This window comes from Micromys minutus (assembly GCF_963924665.1).
Source record: "Micromys minutus genome assembly, chromosome: 9".
Taxonomy (NCBI): Eukaryota; Metazoa; Chordata; class Mammalia; order Rodentia; family Muridae; genus Micromys; species Micromys minutus.
Window position 1 is genome coordinate 46,142,743 of NC_137978.1, and position 26,570 is coordinate 46,169,312.

Here is a 26,570-nt window from a genome sequence, read left to right on the forward strand (position 1 = left end):
CGTCCCGCTGCCCGCCCGTTACTGCCGCCGCCGTCGCGCTTTCCCTTCGCCCGCCGCCGCCTGAGGGGGGCCGGGGCCAGTCGCCGCCGCCGGGATGCCGCGGGTGTACATCGGACGCCTGAGCTACCAGGCCCGAGAGCGCGATGTGGAGCGCTTCTTTAAGGGCTACGGGAAGATCCTGGAGGTGGATCTGAAGAACGGGTGAGGAGGGCGGCGGAGGGGCCGGCCGGGGGGCTGACAGGGCCGCGGCAGTGGCTGGGAGGCTGCGGGGACGCGAGCGCGGGGCTCGCTGGGCGCTAAGCCGCCGCCGGCCTCCTCCGCTCCGCCATGGCGGCGGCGCCTCGGGGGCGCGGGTAGGCCCGGCTCCCACTGCGCCTGCGCGGGCGGGGGTGGTGGCGGGATAATGGGGACGGAGGCCCGGGTTAGGCTCCGGGCGCCGGGGAGGCCTGGGTTTCCGTCGCTGGGCCGCGGGTCCGAAGCCTGTTTCGTCTCCAAAGAGAGGCGGGCCTCCCTCTCTGGGGCTGCGGGGAGCAGAGGACGGTTCCGGCTCTCCTCTCCCTGGTTCCCAGCCTGACCGACCTGAAGCTTCCCGCTCTGGCTTTTCCGTGAGCCACACTTTTTTGGGCGGGAGACTCTAGTTTTAGCAGTGCAGTGACAGTTTCGAAAGTACTGTCTTGCCGCGCCGAAAGCCTTGCCCGCTCCTTTTACGAGAGTAAATTAAAGTCCTAGCTCGTTATCTTGAGGGAGTCCTTACAGATTTTCCACTCTGTGGTTTCGGCTCTCCCAACTTGCCAGAAAAATGACTGCTGTGGTAGAATTTGTTGAGTGTCTAGGGACCCTCCTGGCTAGGTCTGCGGCGACTGCTGGTGCAGGTAGAGAGAGACACATTTCCAAATTGCCTACACTTAACAGCTTCCCCCGTACGGTCTGGGTTTGTGTTCCTAATCTGCTTTAGTGAAACGGAGCTCGCAGAAGCTACCGGGTTTCGAGGGAAACGGATGAGTTGTCAGGCCTGGAGAATGTAGAGCATCTTTTTGCACGGCATCGGAAGCACTAAACCTCGGGTGTTGGAACCCTTGGTTTTCCTGTTTGTTTTTGTTTTTTTAGACTTTGCGTTTGGTCCAGTGAGACCAACCAGTCAGTAACTGACATTTGAGAAGAAATATACCTTAGTATGAGTTACATATGAGCCAAAACTGGATTTCGAATTGACGCTTAGAAGAATTTTTGTTGCTGACAACAAGACTTCGATAAAATGTTTATGAATGCTGGATTCGATTCACATACACAATTTCTCGTTTTGTTCGGTGAACTTAATTAACAGTTTTTACAGAACGTACCAAACGACATGAGAGGATTGTTTTTGTGATACTTACCTTACATGTGAGAGATTACACTCCCCCTTTCCCCTCCCTGCTGCTCATTTAAGTTGACAGAATAACTTTTGTGGGGGAAACATGGGTTTTGGAAGTCTGAGTCAAACCTGGCTTCTCAATTTTAAGTTTCTTTGAGCAAGTGACAGTTTATCTGAACCTGTTTTCTCATTCATGAAAAGGAAGGTGAGGTAGAAGAGGTATAAAGCTTTTGCCGTCTGCTGTAATAGAGTCATTGGGAAGCATTTTAGCAGGTTAGTGTTTGGTAACTGTATTTGGTGAGCTCTGTTTTCTCAAGGAGTGGGTGAGAGCTGAGAAAGGTAGCAGGGCAAAACTGATGACTTGATCAAATTACTAATGCACCAACCAGATACCAAGGCTATACTATATGAAATGATGGAGACAGAACTGTTCCTGACTATCCTGTTAGGATTGACATGCATTTTGATTCAAGGAATGCGTGTTCTCACTTAAAACTCAGACAACTAAAATGTGGGGTAGTTTACTAAAATTGATTTTCTTTTTTATTATTTTTACTTTTATATGCATTGATGATTTTTCTTGCATGTATGTCAGTGTGAGGGTGTCAGATCCCCTGGAACTGGAGTTACAGACAGTCAAGAACTGTCATTAGGTGCTGGGAATTAAACCCAGTTTCTCTGGAAGAGCAGCCAGTGAGTGCTCTTAACCACTGAGCCATCTCTCCAGCCCAGAATAGATGTTTCTTAAAATGAGCTTTGAAGTATGGATTTACTAGGGCTTGAAAAGAAGAGAGATGTCCAGAAATACATTATGTTGGAATCGGTGAAGAAGTGGTCCAGTAAGGACCAATTGTAACAAATAATCTAGTTGGGATCAAACCTTATGAAGGACATAGAAATTGAACTCCAAACCAGAAACAACTACTAAAGTTTTACCCTAGGGGGCTGGAGAGATGGCTCTATCCTAGAGGCACTGACTGTTTTCCCAGAAGACCTGGGTTCAATTCTCAGCACCCACATGGGAGCTCTCAACTGTTGTTCCATCCAGTCCTAGAGAATTTGACACCTTTCCTCAAGCACTAGGCAGGCATGTGGTGAGCAGTTACACATGCAGGCAAAACATCCATACACATAAAAATAAAATTAAAAGGATAAAATAAAGGTAAACAATAAAAAGATTTTTTTTAAGGGAGTTTTGCACTAAATTTTAAATCATGAATAGAATTCATAGACTGAGGGGAAGCCTGGAACAACTCAGGGAAATCTAAGAGGACAGACACGCGCAGAACTTTAACTGCCTAGTCTTTTAGGAACTTTGATTCTTATATTGCCAAATAATGGATTGTGTGAATGAAATCCATCATAGATTAAGGTTGAAATAGGAATGGGAAGTTACTTCTGGGTTCAAAGACAGATGTGACAGACACTAATTCCATGCAGTACAACCTAGCATCATTCTGAAATCATTGCAAAGGAAAATGACTTCCGGAAGAAGACAGGTGATACTGATGCCCAGAAGGAAGACCGGATGATGGAGGTGCTGGAAAGAAGCAGTAGAACAAAAGGAAAAGTAGCTGTGGGGGTGGGGTGGGGGGTGTATGGTCTTAAACCTGGGATGATGGTAGATTTCCTTATGTTTCTGGATTGAAACTCTAAAGCAGATTTTAGATTAATGCGGCTTTAAAGCATTGCAAGAGTGTTCACATTTGTTAAGGTGAGATATCTTAGATATTGGCAAATGGGTTGTAGGTAAAGTTGAAAATTAATTAGGTAGCATGCTCCATACTTGGAAAAGATTTCATGTCCAGCACAGGCTTTTGTGGCCTTTTTTTTTTTTTTTTTTTTTTTTTTTTTTTTTGGGTCTTTTTGAGACATACATACAAGCAGTTCAACATTTCCTTGCCTGCTTTTGTTTTAAAGAACTTGGAAACATGGTTCTTCTGGGGACTACAAATGTGATGCAAAATCTCCCTGGGGCCACATTGACCATTCGTGATTAGGTTAGCTCCTACATTCCTACCTGCCTGATAAACCACCTGGTGCCAACTTTGGGCAAGAGTGGCCGGACCAGAGGGGATTCTGGGAGTTTCAAGGAGACAAAACTACTAGTAATTGTATTGATTTTCTTTTTATTAATCACTTTGTTGTAATATGTGGAAGGTTGTTTTGTTTTTATGTACAACAGTTTCTCTCTTACCACAAACATCTTGTAGTTTCAGTTGCTGATCCTTTTATTTTCTGAGTAAAACTTACTCCATCCTTAAGTGATTTACCTGCTTAAGAGCTAGAGTAAGTTCTAAACTATTGAAGTTTTCTTCATTAGTTAAAGCACTCCAGGGAAAGTGAGCCTATATTTAACATTGTGAAGTGGAAGACAGTTGGAGTTTCGATAGGAAGCTTTAAATTGGTGGATTTTTATATTTTTCTGGTATTACTGGATAGTTTTTGTCTTTATCTTTGTTTAAAATTAAAGTGGTATGGAACTGGGGAAGGAGGGGTGTTTTAAAAACTCTTGCAGTGAGTTAGATCCCTATTGTTTCCCCATCCCTGTCACTGGGCCTTATTGGTTGAAAGGAATCTCTACCACCCCCAGAACCTACACAGGCATTTTCTCCATGGACGGAAGCCTTCTTAGGAGCTTGTTCCAAAGAGGGAGAATGAAGGAGTTCTAGTTAGGTAATAATCCAGATTATAGATTTCTGGTGAGCTGAGCCACTGCCAAAAAAGGGTACGATTCCCCTTACTGAAGCCCCACTTACCCATACCTTACTGTGTCCATAGGCCATCTATCTGCAAGCCTTAAAAGCAGTGTCCCACTTGAAATTATGTCTCAAGTATTTGGTAGGAATTTGGTTCTGTGTTAATTTACTGCTTACCTAACAAGAGAGTCAGTCGCTTTGTTAAAAAGTTCCCCAACAAACAGCCTTATACATAAAATTTAAAGATTCTTTATAGGCTGGGCCATGGTGGCTGACACACTTATTCAAAGTATAGTATATTTGCCATTATGACAGTTTTCCATGTTTAACTTTTTTCTAACATAGAGAAAGGATGGGAGGTCATCCAGAGATGACCCTGTCTGCCATTGGAGCACATGGCTTGACATTGTCATCTCTACAGCTTCCTCACAGACAGTTCTCTCTTCCTTTCATCTTTTTGTTGTTGTTGTTTGCTTAGTTTTTGAGACAGGGTCTTACTGTGTAGGCCAAGCTGGCTTTGAACTCACAGATGCACCTGTCTTTTCTGGGGTATGTGCTACCATGCCAAGCTATATATGCATACATTCCTTGTTTCTCTTTCCTCCCCCCCCCCCCACTTCTTTTAACCAACTTGGGATCAGGTGGCACACTATTGCCTGTTTGCCTGGCAACAGTCTGGTCTGTCTTTGTGAATAGTCTTTGACTCCAACAACCTGCCTTGTATGATATGGTATTGTGCTAGGGATCCAACCCCAGGCTTTCTGCATGGTAGACAAGTCACTCTACCTTTGAGCCACACCTCTTAACCTCTACAGTTTGATTTTATAATGATTATATAGAAATGCTACATATAAATTCTATGTAATGTATGCAATTAAAGCTAGGTTGTTTTTTGGTTTTCACTATTTTATGTATATGTAGCACTGGGAAATATTCTTTATGTAAAACTTCAGGCATATTTTTAGGATTTGGGCATAAAAATAAATATGCATTCTTATGTTATGTTTTCTGGTAGTCCTTGATTTCCAGACCAAAAGGTTGTGTGCTTTATCTAATCTTATGTATATATATATGGTTGTTTTCCCTTCATGTATGTCTGTACCACATGGGTTTCTGGTGTTGGAAGAGGCTGTCAGATCTCCTGGACAGTGTTAAGGACAATTGGGAGCCACCATGTGGTTGCTGGAGACTGAACCTAAGTGGTCCAGAAAAGTAGCCAGTGTTAGTAACCACTCCAGTCCCATTACCTCCCTTGTTTAATTTCTGAATTTTCTACTAAACTTTATTATACTGTTTTTAAGCCCTGTGGGGGGTCCCCCCCATTTAGCCTAGGAGAATTGAGAACTATGTATAGCTTGTAGGTAATTTTAGTCAATGCAAAAACCAGAAAAGAGATGTCAAATGTCTTTAGAGGCTTTCTAATGATATACTATGGTAATCCTATCGTTTAGCAGGCTGAGTCAAAATGATTGTATGTTCAAGGCCTGTGAGAACTACATATTACAGTTAGACCCTGTTTGGACTACATATTGTAGCCTGTCTGGTTGCCAGGGCTAGCCTCAAACCTACTATGTAGCCAAGGATGACCTTGATCTTCTGATATTCCTACCTCTCCCAAGGGCTGGAATTATAGCATATGGTCCACCTTTTCCATTTTATGCAGTACGGGGTTCAACGCAGAGCTTCATGCATGCTAAGCATGCCACTTTTTCTACTTTGGCTTGTATGGTTGTTGTTGTTATTGTTGTTGTTGTTTTGAAATCTTTACTGTTGGTTGCCTAAAATTCCTCGTCTAGCTGAGTACTTTACCTAGCCATTCCCCCTAGGTTGTCCCCTGATACTAGCTGTTACAAATAGCCTTGAATTGGATGTCATACGCATGAAAACCTTTTTGGTATTATGTCCTAAGATACATCTCATGGAACAAAGTTCTTAACGCATGGTGGCATACACTTTTAATCCCAATGGACAGAACCAAATAGATTTCTGTGGGTTCCAGGCCAGCTAGTGCCACATGGTGAGACCCTGTCACAAAAATAACCATACCAATTACAAGAAAGGCAGCAGTGGCTAAGAATGCATGCATCGTGGCTACCCCACTGGCATTGAACCATGGTACTGTTTAACATATTTGCTGCTTGAAGTGACACTCTGGGGATCTTTTAAGCCAGGAGTTGAAGAACAATCTGGGCAAGACAGGGGGGGAGGGAGTAAAAATAAATCCTGTCTCAAAAAATCAACAAAGCTAGCCAGTTGTGGTGGCATTCTCTTGTAGACCCAGCACTTGGGAGGTGCGAGCAGCAGAATCAGGAATATAACCAAGTTATCTTTGGCTACTCAGACAGCAGGATCCTGTGAGACCTTGTCTTTAAAGACAGGAAAAGACAGGACCCTGGAAGAAGTAATACTCTGTCATTGTTTTAATAGTTGTGTAATTATTACAAATGTAATCCATTTTATTATGTTACTTCTTCCCCAAAACATGGGAAATTTAAACTCTTCTAAGAAATCAATACCAAGAAACAAGACTATACTTTAAATAATATTTCTAATATAAATTACTGACTCAGGTTCTCTCCTCTTGAGTGCCAGACCTTGGTTTGTGTTATGAATAAACATTACATGTGATTATTTGGTCAAGACATTTTAAAAATTCTATTCTTGGTTTAGTGTATTGTTTTTTTCTCTGAGATGACTACGTAAATGAGAGCTTCATGAGATGTCTCTTGTTAAAGCACAAAGTGTTGGCTGGATAATATATGTGGCTTGGGTTTGTGGAGATTTGTGGGGCTTCTAGGTAAACTGTACACAGACAATTGTATTTTGCATTCTCTAAAGGAAAGTACTTCACATATCTGGGAAAGTATTGGAATGGTACTTATATGTGGGATAACACTGAACTGTAAAAACTAGAAAATATTAACAGCTTCATTATACGTTTGGGTTTTTTTTTTTAATCCATTTATGGGGGTGGTGGCATGTTATGGCACGGATATGAAAATCACAGGAAATTTTGCTGGTGTCAGTTCTCTCCTACCTTGGTTTCCCAGGATTCAACTCAGGTTGCCAGGCTTGACCTTTAGCCATTGTCCTGTCTCACTAGCTATATAGTTTCTATTTCAGCTAAAGATATCAAGGTACTTTATAAACAAACGGTATCCCTGGTTTGTGCTCATAGAAAACTGAGGCATGTGGTTGACAGGCCAAGATTACAGGATGAGTTTTTGAAAGCTCTGGAAAGCGCAGATTATTTTCAATCACATGTTAGCCATAGCATTGCAGTGACAGGCAATTCTCCTGTGCTCCTTTTCTGCCTAAAGCAGTAATCTTGGTTCCCTGGCCTGTTCACCCTGTAGTCTTTTTCTAGAGGCTTCTTATAAACTGAGTGAGACAGGTTGTACTTTTTATAATGCTGGCCTTGGCAGAGAATCGATGGGGAGTGGTTAACCCTCAGAAGTCATGGCTACCTGGAGTAGGATGTGTGTCAGTGTCTGCAGACATTTCAGTATCTTGTCATCCCTGTAGCCTCTGATTTTAGAATATCCTTCAAGTGAAGGATTGTGCTCTGGATTTACCTAGCCATATTATATTCTAAGGCAAACCCTGGGTAACTTTTCTGTGCTGAGAGCAAAGCCCCAAGGTAGAGGTGATAGCCAAAGGTGTACAGCTAGTGCCAGAAGAGACTCCCAAGACCTAGAGAGAGGAGGGGACTGAGGAAGCTTTGAAAGCAGTCTGGCAAGGTGGGCAAGATGTGGGGCATGTATCATGTGGTGCAGTGAGGCAGTAGAGCAAAAAGAACTTGACATTTTTATAAAAATAATGAAATGGCCAGTTAGGGGAAATCTATCTCAAAAAAAAAAAAAAAAAAAAAGCTTGGCATTGGCATCTTTAACAGAGTTGAAGTGGAAAAGAATAGAATAGACTGCTACCCAGGGTAGTTAAGAGCAACATGTAAACAGCCAAAATGGTCCCAGAGGTATGAGCTTTAAGAAGCTTATTAGCACCTGACAACCTGCTCCCTGCTTTGTTTAGAGCTAACTTTGTGTGGCATTAGTATGGATTTGGATATATCCTTGTTTTGGTGAGTGGGCATAATGGACATGGTGATGCATGTTATTCTGTGTCCCAAGAGATGTGTTCTGAATTAGTAATAATGAGTACTGTACACTTGTTTTTAGTTTGTGTTTGAGCTTCATGAACTTTAGTGTAAGACTTGAGAGACAGAAAATTGAAAGAGACATGGGTGTAATTGTGGACCCCCCCCCCAACTGCCTCAAAAAAAAAAAAGGAAAGCAACTTTTTTTTTTGCTTTAAAATAACCACTTAGTTATGCCAGGGAGGTTATAATTAGTATAGTTAGATCCTCAAACTAAATAGTTTGTGTTGTTTTCTAGGTATCTCATTCCTGGGCTAAGAATATGGTAAGAGCTCAGAGAAGCAGCTTAGCCAACTTAGCTCTATAACAATGTTTCAAGACCTTGTGTGGAAGGCTGGTGAATCTCTACATTCAGGGACAGCCTGGTAGTACAGCCTGGTGGTCTGCAGAGTTCCCAGAACAACCAGGGCTACACAGTTGTAGGGCCTTGCACCACTACCACTAACCATACCACCACCAGCCTGCTAAGTTTATTAACCATTTAGGGCGATGGGACTTGGCAGATAGGCTGTCCAAATAATTACAAATTAAGGCTTTAAAAATCTACTTCTTCTGGAGTAAGTTTTATTTTTTATAATGATTGTTCCTGTTTTCTCACCCCAGTATGTGACTATTCCTTTAGATGGTCTGGTATTTGCAGTGTGGTTTAAGACCCTGGGCTTGGGTTGGGGATTTAACTCAGTGGTGGTGGAGTACTTGTCTAGCAAGCCTAAGGCCCTGGCCTCAATCTCCATTGAGTCCTGAATTTAGCAATGCATCTTTAGAGGGTTTTTTTTTTTTTTTTTATCAGATGATTTACTTCATGTTAGTCATTTTTCATTGCTGTGCCTGAATTCCTGAGCAAATAAACTTAAAAGAAAAAAGACTTATTTTGGCCATTGTCTAGATCCCAATCCATGCTTAGCTGGTTCCTTAGCTGTGGAGCTTTGTTAAGGAGAGTGTCTTGTCACCTTGCACCTGTGGTGGTGGAGACGGCCTACCTTGTGATGATCAAAAGACAGAAAAGTAGAAATGGTGCATATGTCCCCCAAATACACGCTCATGACCTATGTCCTCCAACTAGACCACACTCACAGACGTTTCCACTACTTCCTGATAGTTCCATCACATTATGTGCTCATTCATAGATTAATTCATTGATGAGTTCAGAGCCCTTGAATTGTTGAAATCTTTATAGTTATTTTTGTTTCCACTAGTAGCTTAGTAGAAAATAATCATTTGCAACGTATTAGTATCCACACCCTCTAGTCATACACTCCAGTTAGTCCGAGTCTCCTCTGCCTTTACTGTGCTCACAGTTGTGGTTAGAATGTGGGCATTTGTCCTTATATGCCTGTGCTCCTGGAGCCCATTTTTCCAACCTGTCTTGTTAAGGACTACTTTCCATTGGGTCTGGGAGGTGGCAGAGCCTGATGGGGTGCAGGTTGTAGGTTAGGAACTGAGTTTGAAGAAACTCAGAATTTTGCATACACTTGGCCAGAAACCCAGCAAGAGCTCCAGGTCTTAATTCTCTGTCTAGGAGTGGCAATGGGCCTCAGAGTTGGGAAAGTTGAGTAAAGCAATGTGTGCTCCTGTAATGTTTGACAAATAGCAAGACAGAAAAATAGGAGTTGATTATTACAGAGAAATTTGAAGAAAGAGTCCTAGTGGGGTGGAATAGCTTGGAATTAGTCAAAAATAAATCAGGTTTTAGATATGTATCATCCATTGCTACTGAAGTCTTTGCAATTGGAAGTCTGTAAACCTAGTATTTGACTTCTGGCCCTTTTTTTTTCTCCTCAGTATTTGTCCATAAATACAAAATATTTTGGCCCCAGTCACCGTTCTTTTGCAAAACTAATTAAATGTATCCTTAAGTGTTCTCTTTGATGATCATACTCAGATCGGCACAACTAGCTCCACGTATCTTTATCCTGATCTAATTTTTGCTGAGCCTCAGAAGCAAAGACAGACTGCAGGGGTTGATGCGGGACCTCTAGAATGGAGATTGCACAGAATAATCTTATTTTTCCTCTATTCTTCTAGTCTGTTATGTTCTGAACCCACACATGTTTTCGGAAGGACCAGATGGCTGACACTGGCTAATGGGAACCAAAAGACAAGAGTGAAAGTAACCCGGTTGTCTCATGCCCCAGCTTAGAGTGCTTCACCCTACCCCGAGACCAGTGTCCTTTTTCTCTGGAGACTGCACCCTGCTGTATCAAAAAACTGCTACCACCTGGCTTATCTGAGGTTAGATTATGGTTAAATCAAGCAGCAGTGCTTATTAAATAGAAAAGATTTCTATTTGGGACTGTGGGAGAATAAGAGAAGCCATCTGCCTTTCAAAGGCTTTGGGATCTGTGGCTTAAAGTAAAGCTGAAATTCAAGAGTCCTCAGCCTGGGTTCATTTTCAGCTCTACCACATAGATGCTCCCTGACTGGGAACAAGCTGCCTGTCCTCTCCAAGCCTTAGTTATCTCTTCATGAGTGAGAAGAATAATTCACTCTTTACATTTATTATGAGTAACAAATGAAATATTACAGATAAGAAAATATTTACTGTAAGCCAAGTGCTGTGCTAAACAGCCAACAGGTGCTAGCCTCTTATGTGAAAGCCCTCATAATGAAGTGCAGGATCAGCACAGCTGAAGAAATGATGCTTAAAAAGCATTGCCTTGTAAGATGAAAAACTGATGGAGGTGCCTGGGAAGCGGCTGGGTGAGCATCAAGTATGCAAGGTGCTGAGGCCTCCTGAAGGAGGCGCTCTCAGCCATAAGCAGGAAGGGCAGAGGGATTCAGCTTGTGTAGTCAAGGTGTTTAGAAGGATATAAAGATATTAGGAGGTATAGACTTCTAAGCAAGAGTAATTTAGCTGCTGGCTTTTCCCACTACAGTGTAGAGACAAGTTGCCTGAGATAAAATAGCTGTAGTCTGGAATACAGTCCCAAGGGTCCAGTAAAATGAGAGAATGATTGAACTTGACAGGAGACAGTCTGGATAACCAGAGGAGAGTAGTCAGAAATGATTGCAAGGTTGTTGGGAGTGAATCAGGTGATCAGGGGTTCTGGAAGAGAGAAATCATGAGGTAGGTTTTCTTCTTTGAAGGTGGGGAAAGATCAAGTGCAGACTGAGCTGTGGCCAACCGTTTGCAGACCAGGAATCCACACTAGCTCTAAGCAGAGAGCTCTTGGTGTGCGGGAACTGCCAGTTTGCCGACGTGAAAGAGCCCCAGGCTGGGTAATGGTGAGCCCTGAAGTCGCACCCCAGCTCTGCCACTGAGTGAGCACGGGTAAGTCTTCCACCTTCTCTGAGTGGCCTTGATGGCCTTCCCTCCTCTGAGACTAAAAACAAATAAGGGAGGGCAGAAAGCCAAGAACAGCCTCCTTCCTGTCTCAGAATAGGAAAGGGTCTCAGGAACCTGCTCCTGGAGCAGCAGCTTGCCACTGTGGGTTGTAAACTCCCTCAGTCACTGCGGAAGCCAGCTCACATTCATGACCATTGATGCTAAGCAGTAAATGACACTGGTTCATGTGCTGTGAGGGCCTGGCTGCTGATGCCCTGGAATGCTGCAGACCTGAGGAATCAGGGCAGTCACACTGTTCTCATCCACAAGCTTCTCCAAGTTGGCCTCACCTGAGCATGAGAGTTGGCTGTAGAACTGTCTTAGTTCTACAGGTTTCTGTGCACTCTGTACAGCTCTCAAGAATTACTCTTTACTATCTGGTCATTGTGCCCTTTTCGCCTCTTAAGACCCAAGTTGGTTGAAGCCTAGGATCTACTGAGTGCTTTAAAAGCTGTTTGATTCCTGTTCACTGAATACCATTTCTTTCAGGGCAGATTTAAGGGCTCTGCCCTCAAAATACAGTGCTACTGGCTCTAGATTGAGGGTTCAAGCCACCCTGTGGGTTTACTTCAACAGATGAAAATTTTTCCTTGGCTACAGCAACATCCCTAATCCTGACCAGCCATGGAGAGGTTCGGTTCTTACAAGGAAAATGAGTGAATGTGGGAATGGCTCACCACATTGGGAAAGCAAAACTCACATCCTGCTGATGCTTGGCTGAGGACTCTCATGTCCACATACAAAGAAAAGCATGTGGCACAGTTTTAGGACAAAGGTGAGCAGAGATCCACTGTGGAAAGGGGCACATTTTCCTTTTTGAGAGACCATCCGAGGCTTGCTCCTCGGTAAGCAGTGTTGGTGGGTGTCCAGTTACGCATGGAGGCTTGCTTTCCCTGCTCCTTGTAGCCACTCCCCGACAGCACCCTCTAGTCACACCTGCTCAGTTAGCCCGTTGAATAGCTCAACTCCAGGCCAGCCATGCTTATCGTTTCTCCCCAGGCCTGTTCTCAGTTGTGAAGAGGGTGAGATGAGTGGAGTCCTCGAGTAGGACATAAAGGAAAAGGCAAACCTGGTGGAATGCAGGACCTTTGGTATTTACAAGTACTGGGGTCAAAGAAAGCCTGTTTGGCAGCACTGTGAGCTTGGGTAGTAACTCGAAAGAAATGTGATGAGCATTTCTAAACTGGACATCTTAAGGGACCATGGACTGAAAACTCATTCCATTTGTGCTTTTTCAGTTTGACCTAAGGACATCAGCTGTGGATAAAGAAGACTAGAGGGGTGTGTATGGACCAAAGATCTGAGCTATGGGTGCAACAGGGCTTTGCTTTATGCTGTCCACATACCCTGCTGGACTTGTTTTAGAGTCACAAAGTTCACTTTTTTAAAGGAGAAAGTGATAGCAATTCTCCTTTCTCCCCTCATTCTTATGATAGGATATGCCAGGATCAGAGGAAACACTTTGGGAAGACACGGTAGAAGAAACATGAAGAGAAGATTTTTTTGTTTTGTTTAGTTGAAGTGTAGTGTGTGGTGGTGGTTACACATAGCGTAAGGGAAGGCATGAAATGATGCTGCCCTTGAGTAAGGTGAGGTGTGGTCTCTCCTAGATAGGGCCTGCACTTAAGTTCTCTCTCCCCAGTTCCCTCATGCTTACTCTTTCCATACTGGAGTCTCTTGACAATACTTCTAATGCAGCAGCCGTGGGTTTATAGGTAGAACCGGAGAAATCTATCTGTCCAAGTTGTGTTTGTGAGGCTTACAGCTTCCACCAGATGCTGTGTCGTGTGATAAAGTCACTTGCATGCCTCAGATCCTTCCCTACCCAGAGACAGAAAATTCCAAAGAGCTTTGTTATTTTGGGTTTTTTTTTTTGTTTTGGTTTTTTGGTTTTTTTTTTCTTTTTGGTTTTGTTTTTGAAAATAGGTCAGTTTCTTGTTATTTTCTGTAAAGTACAAAGGGAATGGTGTTCAGGTTAATATTTAAATTTAAAAACATTTATTAGCCATGCAAAGGTTGCATATTCCTTTAATCCCAGCACTCAGGAGGCTGAGGCAAGCTAACCTTGAGTTCAAAGCCAGCATAGTTCACAGAGTGGGAGCCAGGAATACACAGAGAAAGTGGGGTTGGGGGCGACAAAAAAAAATCGTTTTTTAAAGGGGATGCAGGTTGGTTTTTTTTGAAGGATCACTGATACCCATCGGAAAAAAATTGCTTTTTGAAGATGTGACATTTCACCTGAAGGACTGCTAAGGTGTCTAAAACTCATTTGGGATCCATAGTTTTGAAAGATATCTTTTAAGACAGTAAAAATTTTAATTTATCCTTGACCTGCTCTTTGGAGTGTAGATTTTAATGTTTCTCATACTTACGTGTTGGGACAAACCTTAGTTGTATGTAGTATGCACCCTCACTTGACAACTAAGCACAAAGGAAGTAAGCATCCTAACAGAACTGGGCCTACAGCCAGACCAGGGGCCAGGGCTTGCTGACCATCTTAATAGATGTGAGTCAAAACTCTCTGGATACCATCCCTGCTGAGTTTTTAGTGAGAGTTTTTCACTTTTGTGCCTCAGTTTCTCATTTGTGAAACAGGGTTACTGGTGCCTGCCTCTTGAATGCTATAAATATTAGATACAGTCACATTGTTAAGAATGGAGAATGTTTAATGAATAGTACTAGGTGACATTTTGTCACTGTTACCCAGGCTGCTGCTTATTCAGAGTCCATTCACTGGACCTGCTTGGAGAATGCAAAGAGTGTTTGGTAGAAATAGCTGATCTAGTGTCTGTTCATCCTCAGAGGAGGAATTCCTCACCATTCTGCTTTTTCTCTGTGTTATTATTGTGGTTTCAGCTAGTCACAGTCTGATGCCTGATTTGGTCTTTAATCTGAACTTTGCTATAAAATGTTCTTGATAGATTCTTAAAGCATTCCACAGAGAAGCCACCAAAGTTTTCCTGTTAAATAAATTGGACCTTAAGTCAACAATTTGGTTTAGTCAAATAATGGCTAAGTGATCTCCTGGGTAGTTTTTAGGAGTAAATATTAGGAAAGATTGCATAGGTCATTTTCCTCTGGCATCACAAATTGTCCTATGTCTTGCTTCAGCCTCAGCTGGTCAAGACTGGTCTATCCGAGCATTAATTTATGTTTAAATGACTGTGCCTCACCTGATAGACTATCACAGGTTTCCCTGAAAAGGTCACACATGGGCTCTGCATCTAAGCCATAGAACAGAGTGATCTCTGCTGAGTGCTATGTCCCATGGAGTCTAAGCTGAAGCCTCACTAAGCCCACTGCAGCTGGGCTTCCTGCCTCAATTGCTCTGCAGAGTATAGATAGGGTCTTGGATTTTGTGATTCTTTGATGTATAGTTATAAACCTTAACTGTTTGAATTTTCTTGTAATTTATTGGTTTAGTCTTTAGGGATCAGTGCTGTTGTGACCTTTCTAACTCATTTCTGATCATTGGTACTGAGCAAATGGGTACCGCTTTAGAGAGAGAGAGAGCCATCTCAGTGGGCTCTTGGCAGGTGTTCTTGCCTATCCTACTTACTGTCTGCTCATCTGGTGCCAGAGCAGGGAAGCTGTGAGCAGAGAAAAGCAGTAAAGATCCAGGTCTGGTCTGCACAGTTACAGAAAGGACCATACTTTGTTTGTTGTTTTGTTTTTAATCTGCTTTTTTATAAATTTCACCTTGCCAGATGTGGTAGGGCATGCTTTTAATCCCAGCACTGGAGTCAGAGGCAGATGGCTTTCTATGAGTTCAAGGCCAGCCAGGGTTATAGTAAGACCTTTTCTTTAAAAAACAAAAAACAACACAAACAAACAAACAAAAAAAAATAACAACTACCTCTGTTAAATGATCACTTCCCTGATGACTCATTTACCTAGGAAGGGAAAGTCAGTTCCGATCCATTAATGGTTTTCAGTGACTGGAGCAGTTTTGAGCACCGTGAGTGATGGGGAGGCTTTATTTTGTTTTCCTTCACAAATGGCAGTAGCATGCTTGCTCAAGACTATTCTTTCTAAGCTGCTCTCATTCCAGCCTGTAGAAGTCAGTTTAAAAGACTCCACAGAGCTAGCTACATGGGCAAGTATTCTGAAAACATATCCTCTTAAGTAACTAGGTGTGTCTGCTTTGTTTTGTTGGGGCTTTTTTGTTTTGTCTTATTTTTTGTTTTTTAATGGAGAATCGGTGCCTTTTAAAGTTTCAGTGTCACTCAGACATTTCAGCATAAAAACACCTCTAAAACAAAAGGGGAACCAAAACCACCAAGATAACCCAGTAGGTAAAGGTACTTTGTGCCAAGGCTGACCACCTGAGTCCAATCCTTGGGACAAACACACTTGGTGAAAGAAGGGAGCCAATTCCTAACAGGAGCCATGATACATACCAAAAAAAAAGTGATTAAAGAAATTAATTCTCCAGGGGCTAAAGAGATGGCTCATAGGTAAGAGCTGTTCTTCCAACAGCCCTGAGTTCACTTCCTAGAACCAGATGGTGGGTCATAACCATCTATAATGAGATTTGGTGCCCTTTTCTGGTATGCAGGCAAAACACTGTCTAAATAATATAAATTAACTCTCTGAAGCTTGCCCTGCTTCTTGCCACCTTACAACCTCAACTATTGGTACCTTGGGAGCTTTGTTTGGAAAGAACTCTTTAGTTAAGGTGAATTTGGGCAATTCTGATTTCTCACTTGACAAGTTAACCTAGTATATCACAAACTCAAGAAACTGAACTAGGTAGGCATAGTGGTACATGCATGCCTGTAATCCCCACACTCTGGAGGCTAAGTCAACAGGATGGGAAGTTCAAGGCCCTCCAGGGTTCCACTGTGAACCCCACCTAACCATCCAACACCACCCCCAAAACTTTTTTGAGACGTTGTTGTTGTTGTTGTTGTTGTTGTTGTCGTCCCTGGCAAGTCTTGGGGCCTGTGTCCGGTGTCGGTATGTTTGAGCACAGAGGGTCATCGTTTGCCTGTGTGCACAAGCTTGTCAGAGTCTAAAGAATTGGTTTGTAACACCTTTGTGACTGGGCAGGATCCAAAGGATGATTTTGGTTTTAAAATACAGACAGTGCTCACAAAGCAGGCCTTTCATAGACCAAACTAAAATTTATTCAAGAGAGTTTAACCTTGCTTGTAAGTATTTTACAAATTTTGTACTTTGCTAAACTAGTTTATAGCAGGCATTAAAAGGATTTAGGGGGTGGGGAGGGCTTCCCTCACATGTATTAAACCACCCTATCTCTCAAAAGTATCTAGTAATGTGATAGAAATTAGCTGGTACAGTTGTATGTAGATCACTCCAGCCTTTCTAGACATCATGGAAACGAACTTCAAATCACACAGGGAAGTAAATGGCTAGTAATTTCTAGAAGAATTGGTTCATTTGTGACTAATTTGTTTAGGTAGGGAAACAGGAAGTTTGAAACTTTTGACAAAAGAGACTTGATACCTTTTACCTGCTTTGAATATGACTCAACAGTTAATGCAACAGTGCATCAGGGGAGTCCAGCTGCACCTAGGACAGACACCACTTGTAAAAGTGCAAAAGAGTGAGCTTTCATGTGGTGTTTGAAACGCACCCATTGATTCCTTAAACCAAGTAGCCTTGCTGCTGCTTCCTGCCAGACTTAACACAGCCTTCTGACTCTTGCAGTTAGTTGCCCCTTGGCACAAAGACAGGTGGTCTTGGCTACAGAAAAGAGAAAGTTGGCCCTTAGTTTGCAACCCCTAGCCTGTGCTAAGCATGAACCTCGTTGATTTCTGACACATTAGTGAAGCTGGATGTCACTGATGCCAACCAGGTTTTGTTTGCTCTCTTATAGGTATGGTTTTGTGGAGTTTGATGATCTGCGTGATGCAGATGATGCTGTTTATGAACTGAATGGCAAAGACCTCTGTGGTGAGCGAGTCATTGTTGAGCATGCCCGAGGCCCACGTCGGGATGGCAGTTACGGTTCTGGACGCAGTAAGCATTTGAAGGATATATTTGTATCAATAACATACCTTTTGTTATAAATGCTAATTTTTAAATTATTTTGATGTTTTATTTAAAGGTGGATATTTAAGCTGTTTCTATAAGAGTATATGTTTTAAAATACAGAATTGTAAATAAAAATTTAATATTCGATATCATGAATTTAATACTTTAAAACATTTTTCTTTTGCAATGCAATTTGACATATATTTAACAAAGACCTCAATTTTAATTAAAAGAATCCTTTGAGGCTAAGATGACCAGGTGTTTGTTTGCTGACCTTGGTAACCTTTCCATGGGTGACCCTTGGCTGACCAAAAAACAGGAAGCCATGCGATGACCACAATCATATCCCATTAGACATCAGTGGTGAGGCTCCCTCAAACACAGATGAGATTACCTGAAATAGGTGCCTGCGTATTCTTCTTTTCATAAAAAAAATTCACAAAAATTTTAATAACCATGAGTAATAATAGTAACTGATTTAATAATTTGCTTTTTCTAAATTGATATTTTTAATTTATACATTCTAATTTAAAATACAAATATTAACTGGTGAATAAGTATGCCTATAACTTAGCTGAATTTTTATGTTTAAACTCATTAAAGATGAAGCTTTATTAAAATACACATTATTGTTTAGGGAGGGATACACATTTTAAGAGTGTGCTGTGTCATCTCTTACACCATATGATTTCTGTTTGAACCATCTAAAGGTGGATATGGTTATCGAAGAAGTGGCCGCGATAAATACGGTCCTCCTACTCGGACAGAATACAGACTTATTGTGGAGAATTTGTCAAGTCGGTGCAGCTGGCAAGATCTAAAGGTTTGGGCTGGTTACTTTTCTAAGGCTGGGCATGGGTGAGAGTAGGAAATGAGTTTATTTACCAGGCATAAAGGACCTACACACCCTACATTCTAAATGTTCTAAATAGTTGTGGGGTTTGGGGTTTTTTTTCCATTTGGTTTGGTGGTTTTTTTATTTGTTTGCTTGCTTGCTTGCTTGCTTGTTTGTTTGTTGACAAGGTTTCCCTATGTAGCCCCAGCTCACTCTGTAGACTAGGCTGGGCTCCAGTTCAGAGATCTACCTGTCTCTGACTCCTGAGTGCTGAGATCTAAGATGTGTACTTCTATGCCCAGCTAAGAGGCAACTCTTGAAGGATTTACTCACAGCCATAATCTGGAGCGTGTCTTTCTGGGTTTTTATTAACCCCTCCCCCACTTTGCTTCATGAAATAATAGTTCCATACTGGATTTTTCCTGCCTCTGTGCCCCAGATGAATGCTTCACTGACTTTGAGCAATTAACTCTGTTGTGATTTACTGTGCATGTCTGTAAGATGGGTGTGGTTATATCTGAGTCCTGAGTGTGGTTATAAGGAGTGAGCACCTAAAGCACTGTTGGACACTCACTATGGCACCTGATGTTAGGAGCCACCACTACTTTGTAAGTGTGGCAAGCTGGGATAAAGTGGTGACACTGAAGGCTGAAGAAGTGGCTCAGCATCTAAGAGTACTTGCCTTGTTCAGAGGAGCTAGATTTGCACCCGCATGGCAATTCAAACTCTTTAATTCTGACACTTGGGAGGCAGGAGCAGGTAGATCTCTCAGTTGAGCAAAGCCTCTAACTTTAGTTCCAAAGGACCCAGTACTGGCCTCTAGCCTCTGAGAGCAGCAGGCACACGTGGGGCTCACATACATCCATACAAGGCAAACATTCATACACGGAAGATAGAAATGTAAAGCACTGCCCCCACTCTCCTCAGTCATTTTTACCCTAACTTTGTCGTGACAGTCCCATCCTGCTCTAACCATGACTGCATCCATACTCACTTGTGAGTGTCCTAGTTTGAGTGGCTACTAGCCCTTTATCCAGAACCCATGCTTCTGCAAGTAACTCTTAAATTTTCTTATACAGAGATGTTCTTGATTGGATTGTGGATAATGATCACAATCTAAGTATGACCTGTACTTTGACAATTGAGAAACCCTCAGAAAAATGCAGGGATGGTGACTATTATTATATATAAGACATCCTAACAGACATGCTTGTGATATAGCAAATAAGGGAAATGACATGCTCAGTACATACAAATGCAGAACAGAACTCAACAAAATGAGCACAAACTACAAATGTCTATTAAGTGTCATCGCATGCTACCACTGGGACGTTGGGCCTGACACCTTTCCCCAGATCCATCCCTACCCCTGAGCTGCACTTCCCTTTGTTCACACGGCTGCCCTGGTCTGCACTGACTACATGAGGATACATCTACGGCCGTGAAAGGACATGGCTTGTGTTTGCCGCTTGCATCACAGCTTCCCTTGCCTTCTGCATTCTAACTTGGATTTTTTTTCTTTAGGATTACATGCGTCAGGCAGGAGAAGTGACATATGCAGATGCTCACAAGGGACGCAAAAACGAAGGAGTAATTGAATTTGTGTCGTACTCTGATATGAAAAGAGCTTTGGAAAAGTTGGATGGAACTGAAGTCAACGGCAGAAAAATCAGATTAGTTGAAGACAAGCCAGGTTCTAGACGGCGCCGGTCTTACTCCAGGAGCCGGAGTCACTCAAGGTACTGTTGACATATCATGAGTTCGACACTCAACAGTATTGCACTGATCAGCATGGACAGCCCACTCGTGTTCTCTTGTTGGCTTTCATAGCATAATTTCATGTGCTTCCAGTGGCTTAGAACTTTGAACTGAACAGTTTGTGAAACTCTTACCTCACAAATACAAACAGAAGCAAAGTCCTTTTCTGAGACAGGACTCAGTGGCCTCTCACCTTTCTCTGGGGAGCTGCGTCATAAACTGGGCTAGAAACATAAGGCCAGTGCACCTATTCTTAGAAGCAACTGGAGTAGAAGCTGGCAGTGGTGGTGCATGCCTCTAATCCCACGTGGTGCACTGAGGAGGCAGAACCAGGTGGATATCTGAGCTCAAGGCCAGCCTGGTCTACAGAGTGAGTTCTAAGACAGTGCTACACAGAGAAACCCTGTCCTTAACAAAAAGAGGAAAAAAAGAAAAGGGGGGGTAGAGAGCACCAGATTTGGCAGGCATTTGTGAATAGGGCAGATCTGTTCCCCGCCCTCACTAGAGAAAACAGGCAGTGAGCAAGTGATGGCCATTGTGAACCGGGGGTCAGGAAGGATCCTCATGGAGACAGAGCTTAGAAAGCTGGAGGTGATGGTTAGGCGTGGCTATGTCTTTCTAGCAGAGAGGTGTTTCATAAAGGTGGGGAGTGTGGGTGGGTTAGTTTCTCAGAGTAGAGAATATGTAACTTGGCATGCATTGTTGAAGTTTTCCCACTACTGAGTTTATAGAGTGCAGTGTGCTGCCTGCTTATTTCCTGTGATTTCAAAGCTAGGGCTTGAGGTAGTAGAGAGGGCATATTCCTTCATGTCTGTGGCATTAGTAGTACTCTACCTAACTCCTGTCACATCTGTGTAAGTTAAATGTGCTGAGCAATGTCTAGAAACAACAAAGCGATCTTCTGTGTCTCTGAGAATCATGGTTTTAGTACTTGGGTTGGTTCCGACATCTGTCGTCAGAGCCCTGAGCCTTGCTCTGTTTGCTTTTCACGCCAGTGCACTTGCCTCCTTCCCCACACCTCTCCTGTGCTTATTGTCAGACCTAAAAGTTGAAAGACCAGTGTGGGAATATGTTTGCAGTATTCTCTCTCTTCTTTCCTTCCTATATGTGTATTTCATACTATATTTGTGTTCATTTGAAAGACATTGTAACTTACAGCACTAATCTGAAACTCCCCAAGAACTCAATACATAAATGTCTTCACCAAATATCCACGCCATATTTATATTTACCTGGTTGTTCCATGGGTGTCTTTATGCTGTAGTGGCCTGGATCCAGCTCAGTCATGTAGCAGAAGGTTAAGTCTCTCTAACCTGGAACAGTCCGCCTCATGTCTGAGATTACAAGTGCACCATTCCCCGACTATTATGTGGAACAGATGTTTTTTCATTGAAGGAATGAATGTCTTGGTCAACTCTAGACAGCCTTTTTTAATATGATTAGATAATCTTTTATATAATTAAGGTGGGGGAGCAAGTGTTTTACCTGCATATGTGTGTGTATTATGTGTGTGCCTGCTACTTGCCAAGGCTAGATAAAGTATACGTTCCCCTGGGACTGGAGTTACAGTTGTGTGCCACCATGTTGGTACTGGGTATCAAACCTGGGTTCTCTGCAAGATCAGCAAGTGGTTTTAACTGCTGAGCCATGTCTCCATATCATGTTGGATCCCTGGAACTGTGAGTTACGGATGATTGTGAGCCACCATGTGGGTGCTGTGATTGAACACAGGTCCTCTCCAAGAACAAGTATTCTTAACCACTGAGCAAATCTTCAGCCCCTTATGGCAATTTTAAATTTTCTAGCCTATGTGGGGTTGTACACACCTTTAATCCCAGGACTCAAGAGGTAGAAGCAGGTGAATTTCTGAGTTCAGGCCAGCTTGGTCTACCAACCAGTTTCCGGGCCAGCCAAGGTTAATGAGACTGCCTTTAAAACTTTTTTCTTCCTTCACCACAGGTCTCGCTCTCGAAGCCGACATTCTCGGAAAAGCAGAAGCCGAAGTGGTAGCAGTAAAAGCAGCCATTCAAAGAGCCGGTCTCGATCCAGGTGGGTCTACAGCTTCCCCTGGTCCAGCCTTCCAACCTGGAAATGGGGGTCCAGTAGCCATCCTTCCCCTGTTTCCATACCCCACATGCCCTGCACTCTCTCCATTTCCTGACTTAGAAAGTGGCCATTCTCCTGTTACTCACCCAGAACATCTGTCTTCCAGGTCAGGTTCCCACTCCCGCAGCAAGAGCCGCAGCCGCAGCCAGAGCCGCAGCCGCAGTAAGAAGGAGAAAAGCCGGAGCCCCAGCAAAGACAACAAGAGCCGCAGTCGCAGCCGCAGCCCAGACAAAAGCCGAAGCAAAAGTAAAGACCATGCAGAAGACAAACTCCAGAACAACGACAGTGCTGGCAAAGCCAAGAGCCATAGCCCCAACCGCCACGGCAGTAAAAGTCGGAGCAGGAGCCAGGAGAGGAGAGCAGAGGAGGAGAGGCGGAGAAGCGTGAGCAGGGGTCACAGCCAGGAGAAGAGCCTTCTCAAGAGTCGCAGCCGCAGCCGCAGCAAAGCGGGCAGCAGGAGCCGCAGCCGCAGCAAAAGCAAGGACAAGCGGAAGGGCAGGAAGAGAAGCAGGGAAGAAAGTCGAAGCCGGAGCCGCAGCAAGAGCGAGCGCAGCCGAAAACACAGCAGCAAGCGGGACAGCAAAGTCAGCAGCAGCAGCAAGAAGAAGAAGGAGGACACCGACCACTCTCGGTCACCGTCCCGCTCAGTGTCAAAGGAGCGAGAACATGCCAAGGCAGAGTCTGGCCAGAGAGAAAGCCGAGCTGAGGGTGAGAGCGAGGGTCCCAATCCGGAACCCCGGGCCAGGTCAAGATCCACTTCCAAATCCAAACCTAATCTCCCGACAGAGTCGCGCTCCAGGTCAAAGTCAGCTTCGAAAACGCGCTCTCGGTCCAAGTCTCCATCCAGGTCTGCTTCCAGGTCGCCCTCACGGTCTAGATCCAGGTCCCACTCAAGGTCCTAACTGGCTATGGCACGCTGGAACTGCCGAGAAGTTTTTTGTACATGTTGGTAGCCGTAGCACAAGAGTGAAGTAGAACACCCGTCACTGCTGTACATTAACTCCCCAAAGGTGTGTCTCAGTTGTTCAATCTCAGTGCTTCCTCGGTACCGCCTCCCGGCGCCAGGCCTTCCCGCTCCACTGAAAAGCAGCTCCTCAAACCTCTCTGTACTCACAGTAGGACACCCTAACGCCTTGGCTTTCAGGCCTGGCCACGGCTACAGGGAGCTCGGCACCTGGACGGCTTCTCAGGCTGGAGTGATGGCGGAGGTAGGTGTGGTGAGCCCAACCGTGCCCTTGAATCGATGCCCTTTGATGTGTGCCACGTAGTGAAAGTGCAAGTCTTCGGTCCCCACCACCCCACCACTTCGGTTTCCTGTTTCTGAACTTAACAACGTTGTGAATAGCACAGTCAAGAGAAATGGATACCTGCATAGCCCATAGGAAGTAACACTGTAGAGCTCCATATTCTGGTATTGTGATTATATTGTTTTATATTAAAGAAAAGAATTTTTTTTAATTTTATTTTTCCCCGTCTTGCAAAGTATAGTGGTCCCTGTTTCCATTAAATTTGAATAAAGACTATTTTTGCTTGACAAAATTTCACCGTGCTTGAATCTAAATGGCATTTCCTGATGTGTCATCTGTCCTGTTTTCCCTGTGGTGAGAAGCAATATTTCCCAAAGGATTTTCTCACCCAGCAGAGTGAAGGCAAGTGTCCGAGAGTTTGTGATTCTGGGGTTCTCTTGAGAAGCTCATCAAGCTGAGGAGAAATGAGGCCATTTGGAAGCCACATCGCCAGTGAGTTCTTCATGAGCAGAGGTGGTTCTTGTGCTTGTCCGTCTTGTCATGAGTCTACCCCACCATCCTCTCATCACCGTAAGATCTGAACTGAGACCAGGGGCATGCTGCTGGATTACTTTGTCCCAGTCATTCTACTAATTGTCACATGGTTCAGGAGGTGCCTGAGACGTGGCTTACATCTGGTGTTGAGGGGCTACACGGCAAGGTGGACCCTAGGCTCTTTGTACATGTGGCTGGGAGGACAGCTGCCATGCAGGAGTCTGTTGGAGTCCCTAGAGCTCAAGCTGCCTGTCCATAAACCAGACCTACAGAGGGCCTGGAAATACAAAATCAGACTGTCTTCACCCTTCCAGAGTCTATGACCTGTCTTTAAATGATCAACACTAAGGGCAAGTGTGCCTTCTGGGAAGGCAGCCTCCGTGGCTTAGGTTTGGAGAAGGTTCAGGAAGCACGCTGGTGGAAGACTTGCTGAGCAAGAAAGAAAGCCTTGGTGGTGAGGAGCACGGGCCATGTGGGTTTGAACAAGTGGTAGGCAAGCCAACAGTGACTTGCCCAGAGGAGGTGTGGAAAGGAGCTTGCGTGCTGGGGGTGGGGAGGGGAGTCTCTTGGCAGCACTGAGAACAGGAACATGCAGATCTATAGGCGAGAATGCAGCACCTCTCTGTGTAAGATGCCAGAGATGTCAAGCCAGGCACTGGTGACACACATTTAATCCCAGCTCTTGGGAGGCAAAGGCAGGTAGACCTCTTAAGTTTGAGGCCAGCCTGGTCTACAGAGTGAGTTCCAGGACAGCCAGGGCTGTACAGAGAAACATTCTAATGTCACAGAGTGTGGCTGGGGGAGGGTATACAACCAATGAGGCATGGCAGTGAGATTTGGGTGGTTGTGGTGCTAAAGCTGTTCTGAGCTCTTGGAGAAGAGGTAGGTGATTTGATTCAGATTGGACCATGGAATCCCAGGGCAGTCTACACAGCCGAACTAAAGACCCACCCACCACCCAGACTCCCATGAACTTACCTTCCCTTTATCTGCACTCATCATCACAGGGTAAGGAATCCACCTCAGAATGTCGTACAGGTATCTCCTCACTTGACCTGTAAGAATGGGAACATGGGCTCATCTCTTTTTTTTTTTTTTTGCCTACATGTGTACACCATATGTGTGCCTGGTGCCTGCAGAGGCCAGAAACTCCCTGGAACTGGAGATCCAGGTGATGGGGACACAATGTGCTGGGTACTGAATCCAGGTCCTCAGTAAGAACATCATGTTCTTTTAACCACTGAGCTATCTCTGCAGCCCCTAAATTTTAAAAAAATTTTACCTGTATTTAACGCAAAACTTTTCCACCTCAAAAGCTTTGTTCTCATCTGGCTTTTAGACAAATTGTTTCTACAGTAAGCTCTGGTAGACATGAGGAAGTTCTCATTTAGATATGGACTCTAACCACTGATTTTTAGATGCAACCATATAAAAATTCTGTATGCGCCCAGGTCCCTGGTGGTGGGTTTTGCTGGCATTCTCAAAACGTGAAGCTCTGAATAAAGACACCCAAGGAAGGTGTGAGGTGTCCTCTTCTGTTTGCAGTGGGAGACAGACACTTGTGGATATCATTAACCTTGCTCTTTGCAACATCTCAGAATGTGTTGTCAACCCCTGCTGCAGCCTAGGAAGCTGCATGCAGTATGCCATGCAACCTCTCCAGTATTAGGGTCACATTTGGAGGTTAGGAAACACTGTCCCTCTTGTCATGAAATAACCTGCTACTTGTCTGGGATCCTAAAGACTGCCCATTTGGCCATTATGGAGACTGGACACCCTCTTTGGACATGTGGTTATCACTTACTATCAAGCAAAAGCCAGAGGACTGTTCTGCCTTCCCTTTGAGGTTTCCTGGAGTGTTGTAGACAGGCTGACCAAAGGTCGGAAGAGTGCGGGCTGAGATGGAGTAAGGTCCTGTCTGCAAGTGAAAGGGGCCTGATCTCTAGCACTGTACTGTGGGGTAGGTGTGCATGGGTAGCATTAGATAAGGATGAAAAGCCAAGGGGGTGTGCTTCAGCCAGCGTGGCACACAGGGTAAATGAAGGCTGTAGAGTTCTCTTGTAAGATTCGTCTGATAGTTACACGAAGACATAACGTCACATCAAGTGAGTTAACAGTTGAGGTCGAGTCTCGGTGGAAGTTGAGCAGGATTGCTGTAGGACTGAATGTGCTTTCTTTCCAAAAACCTAGGGCTGGCAACGTGGCACAATGGGTTAGCATCTTTGTTCAGTCCCCAGATTCCCACAAGGTGGCAGGCAAGAGCCTGTTCCTGAGAGCTGTCTCCGCTTACATGCACCAAACAATTTTAAATCACTTGGGAACATGGCTCATGCCTGTAATCCCACTTTAAAAGAAAAGGCAGGTAGGTCTGAGACCTTGTTCTAAAGATTTTTAGAGTGTAGCATGAATCACCCTGCTGTGTATATTTGATTGCATTTACTAATTGTGTGTGAGGAGAATTGTGCATGGCTGTGGTATCTGACCTCAGGAATCACTTCTTCCCTCCATGTTGAGTTGTACGGACTGAACTTGGGTCACACTGCTTGGTAGCAGGTG

The 26,570-nt window shown here is 44.0% G+C and overlaps 1 protein-coding gene across 1 annotated transcript; it reads left to right on the forward strand.

The window, feature by feature from the left end:
- On the forward strand, positions 1 to 25,464 carry SRSF4 (serine and arginine rich splicing factor 4). Its single transcript, XM_080921760.1, has 6 exons — positions 1 to 201; positions 17,377 to 17,519; positions 18,245 to 18,357; positions 19,894 to 20,108; positions 22,087 to 22,176; positions 22,340 to 25,464. Exons 1-6 carry the CDS (start codon positions 95 to 97, stop codon positions 23,133 to 23,135), a joined length of 1,464 nt encoding a protein of 487 aa, XP_080777886.1. The 5' UTR covers positions 1 to 94; the 3' UTR covers positions 23,136 to 25,464.
- Positions 25,465 to 26,570: the final 1,106 nt, after the last annotated feature.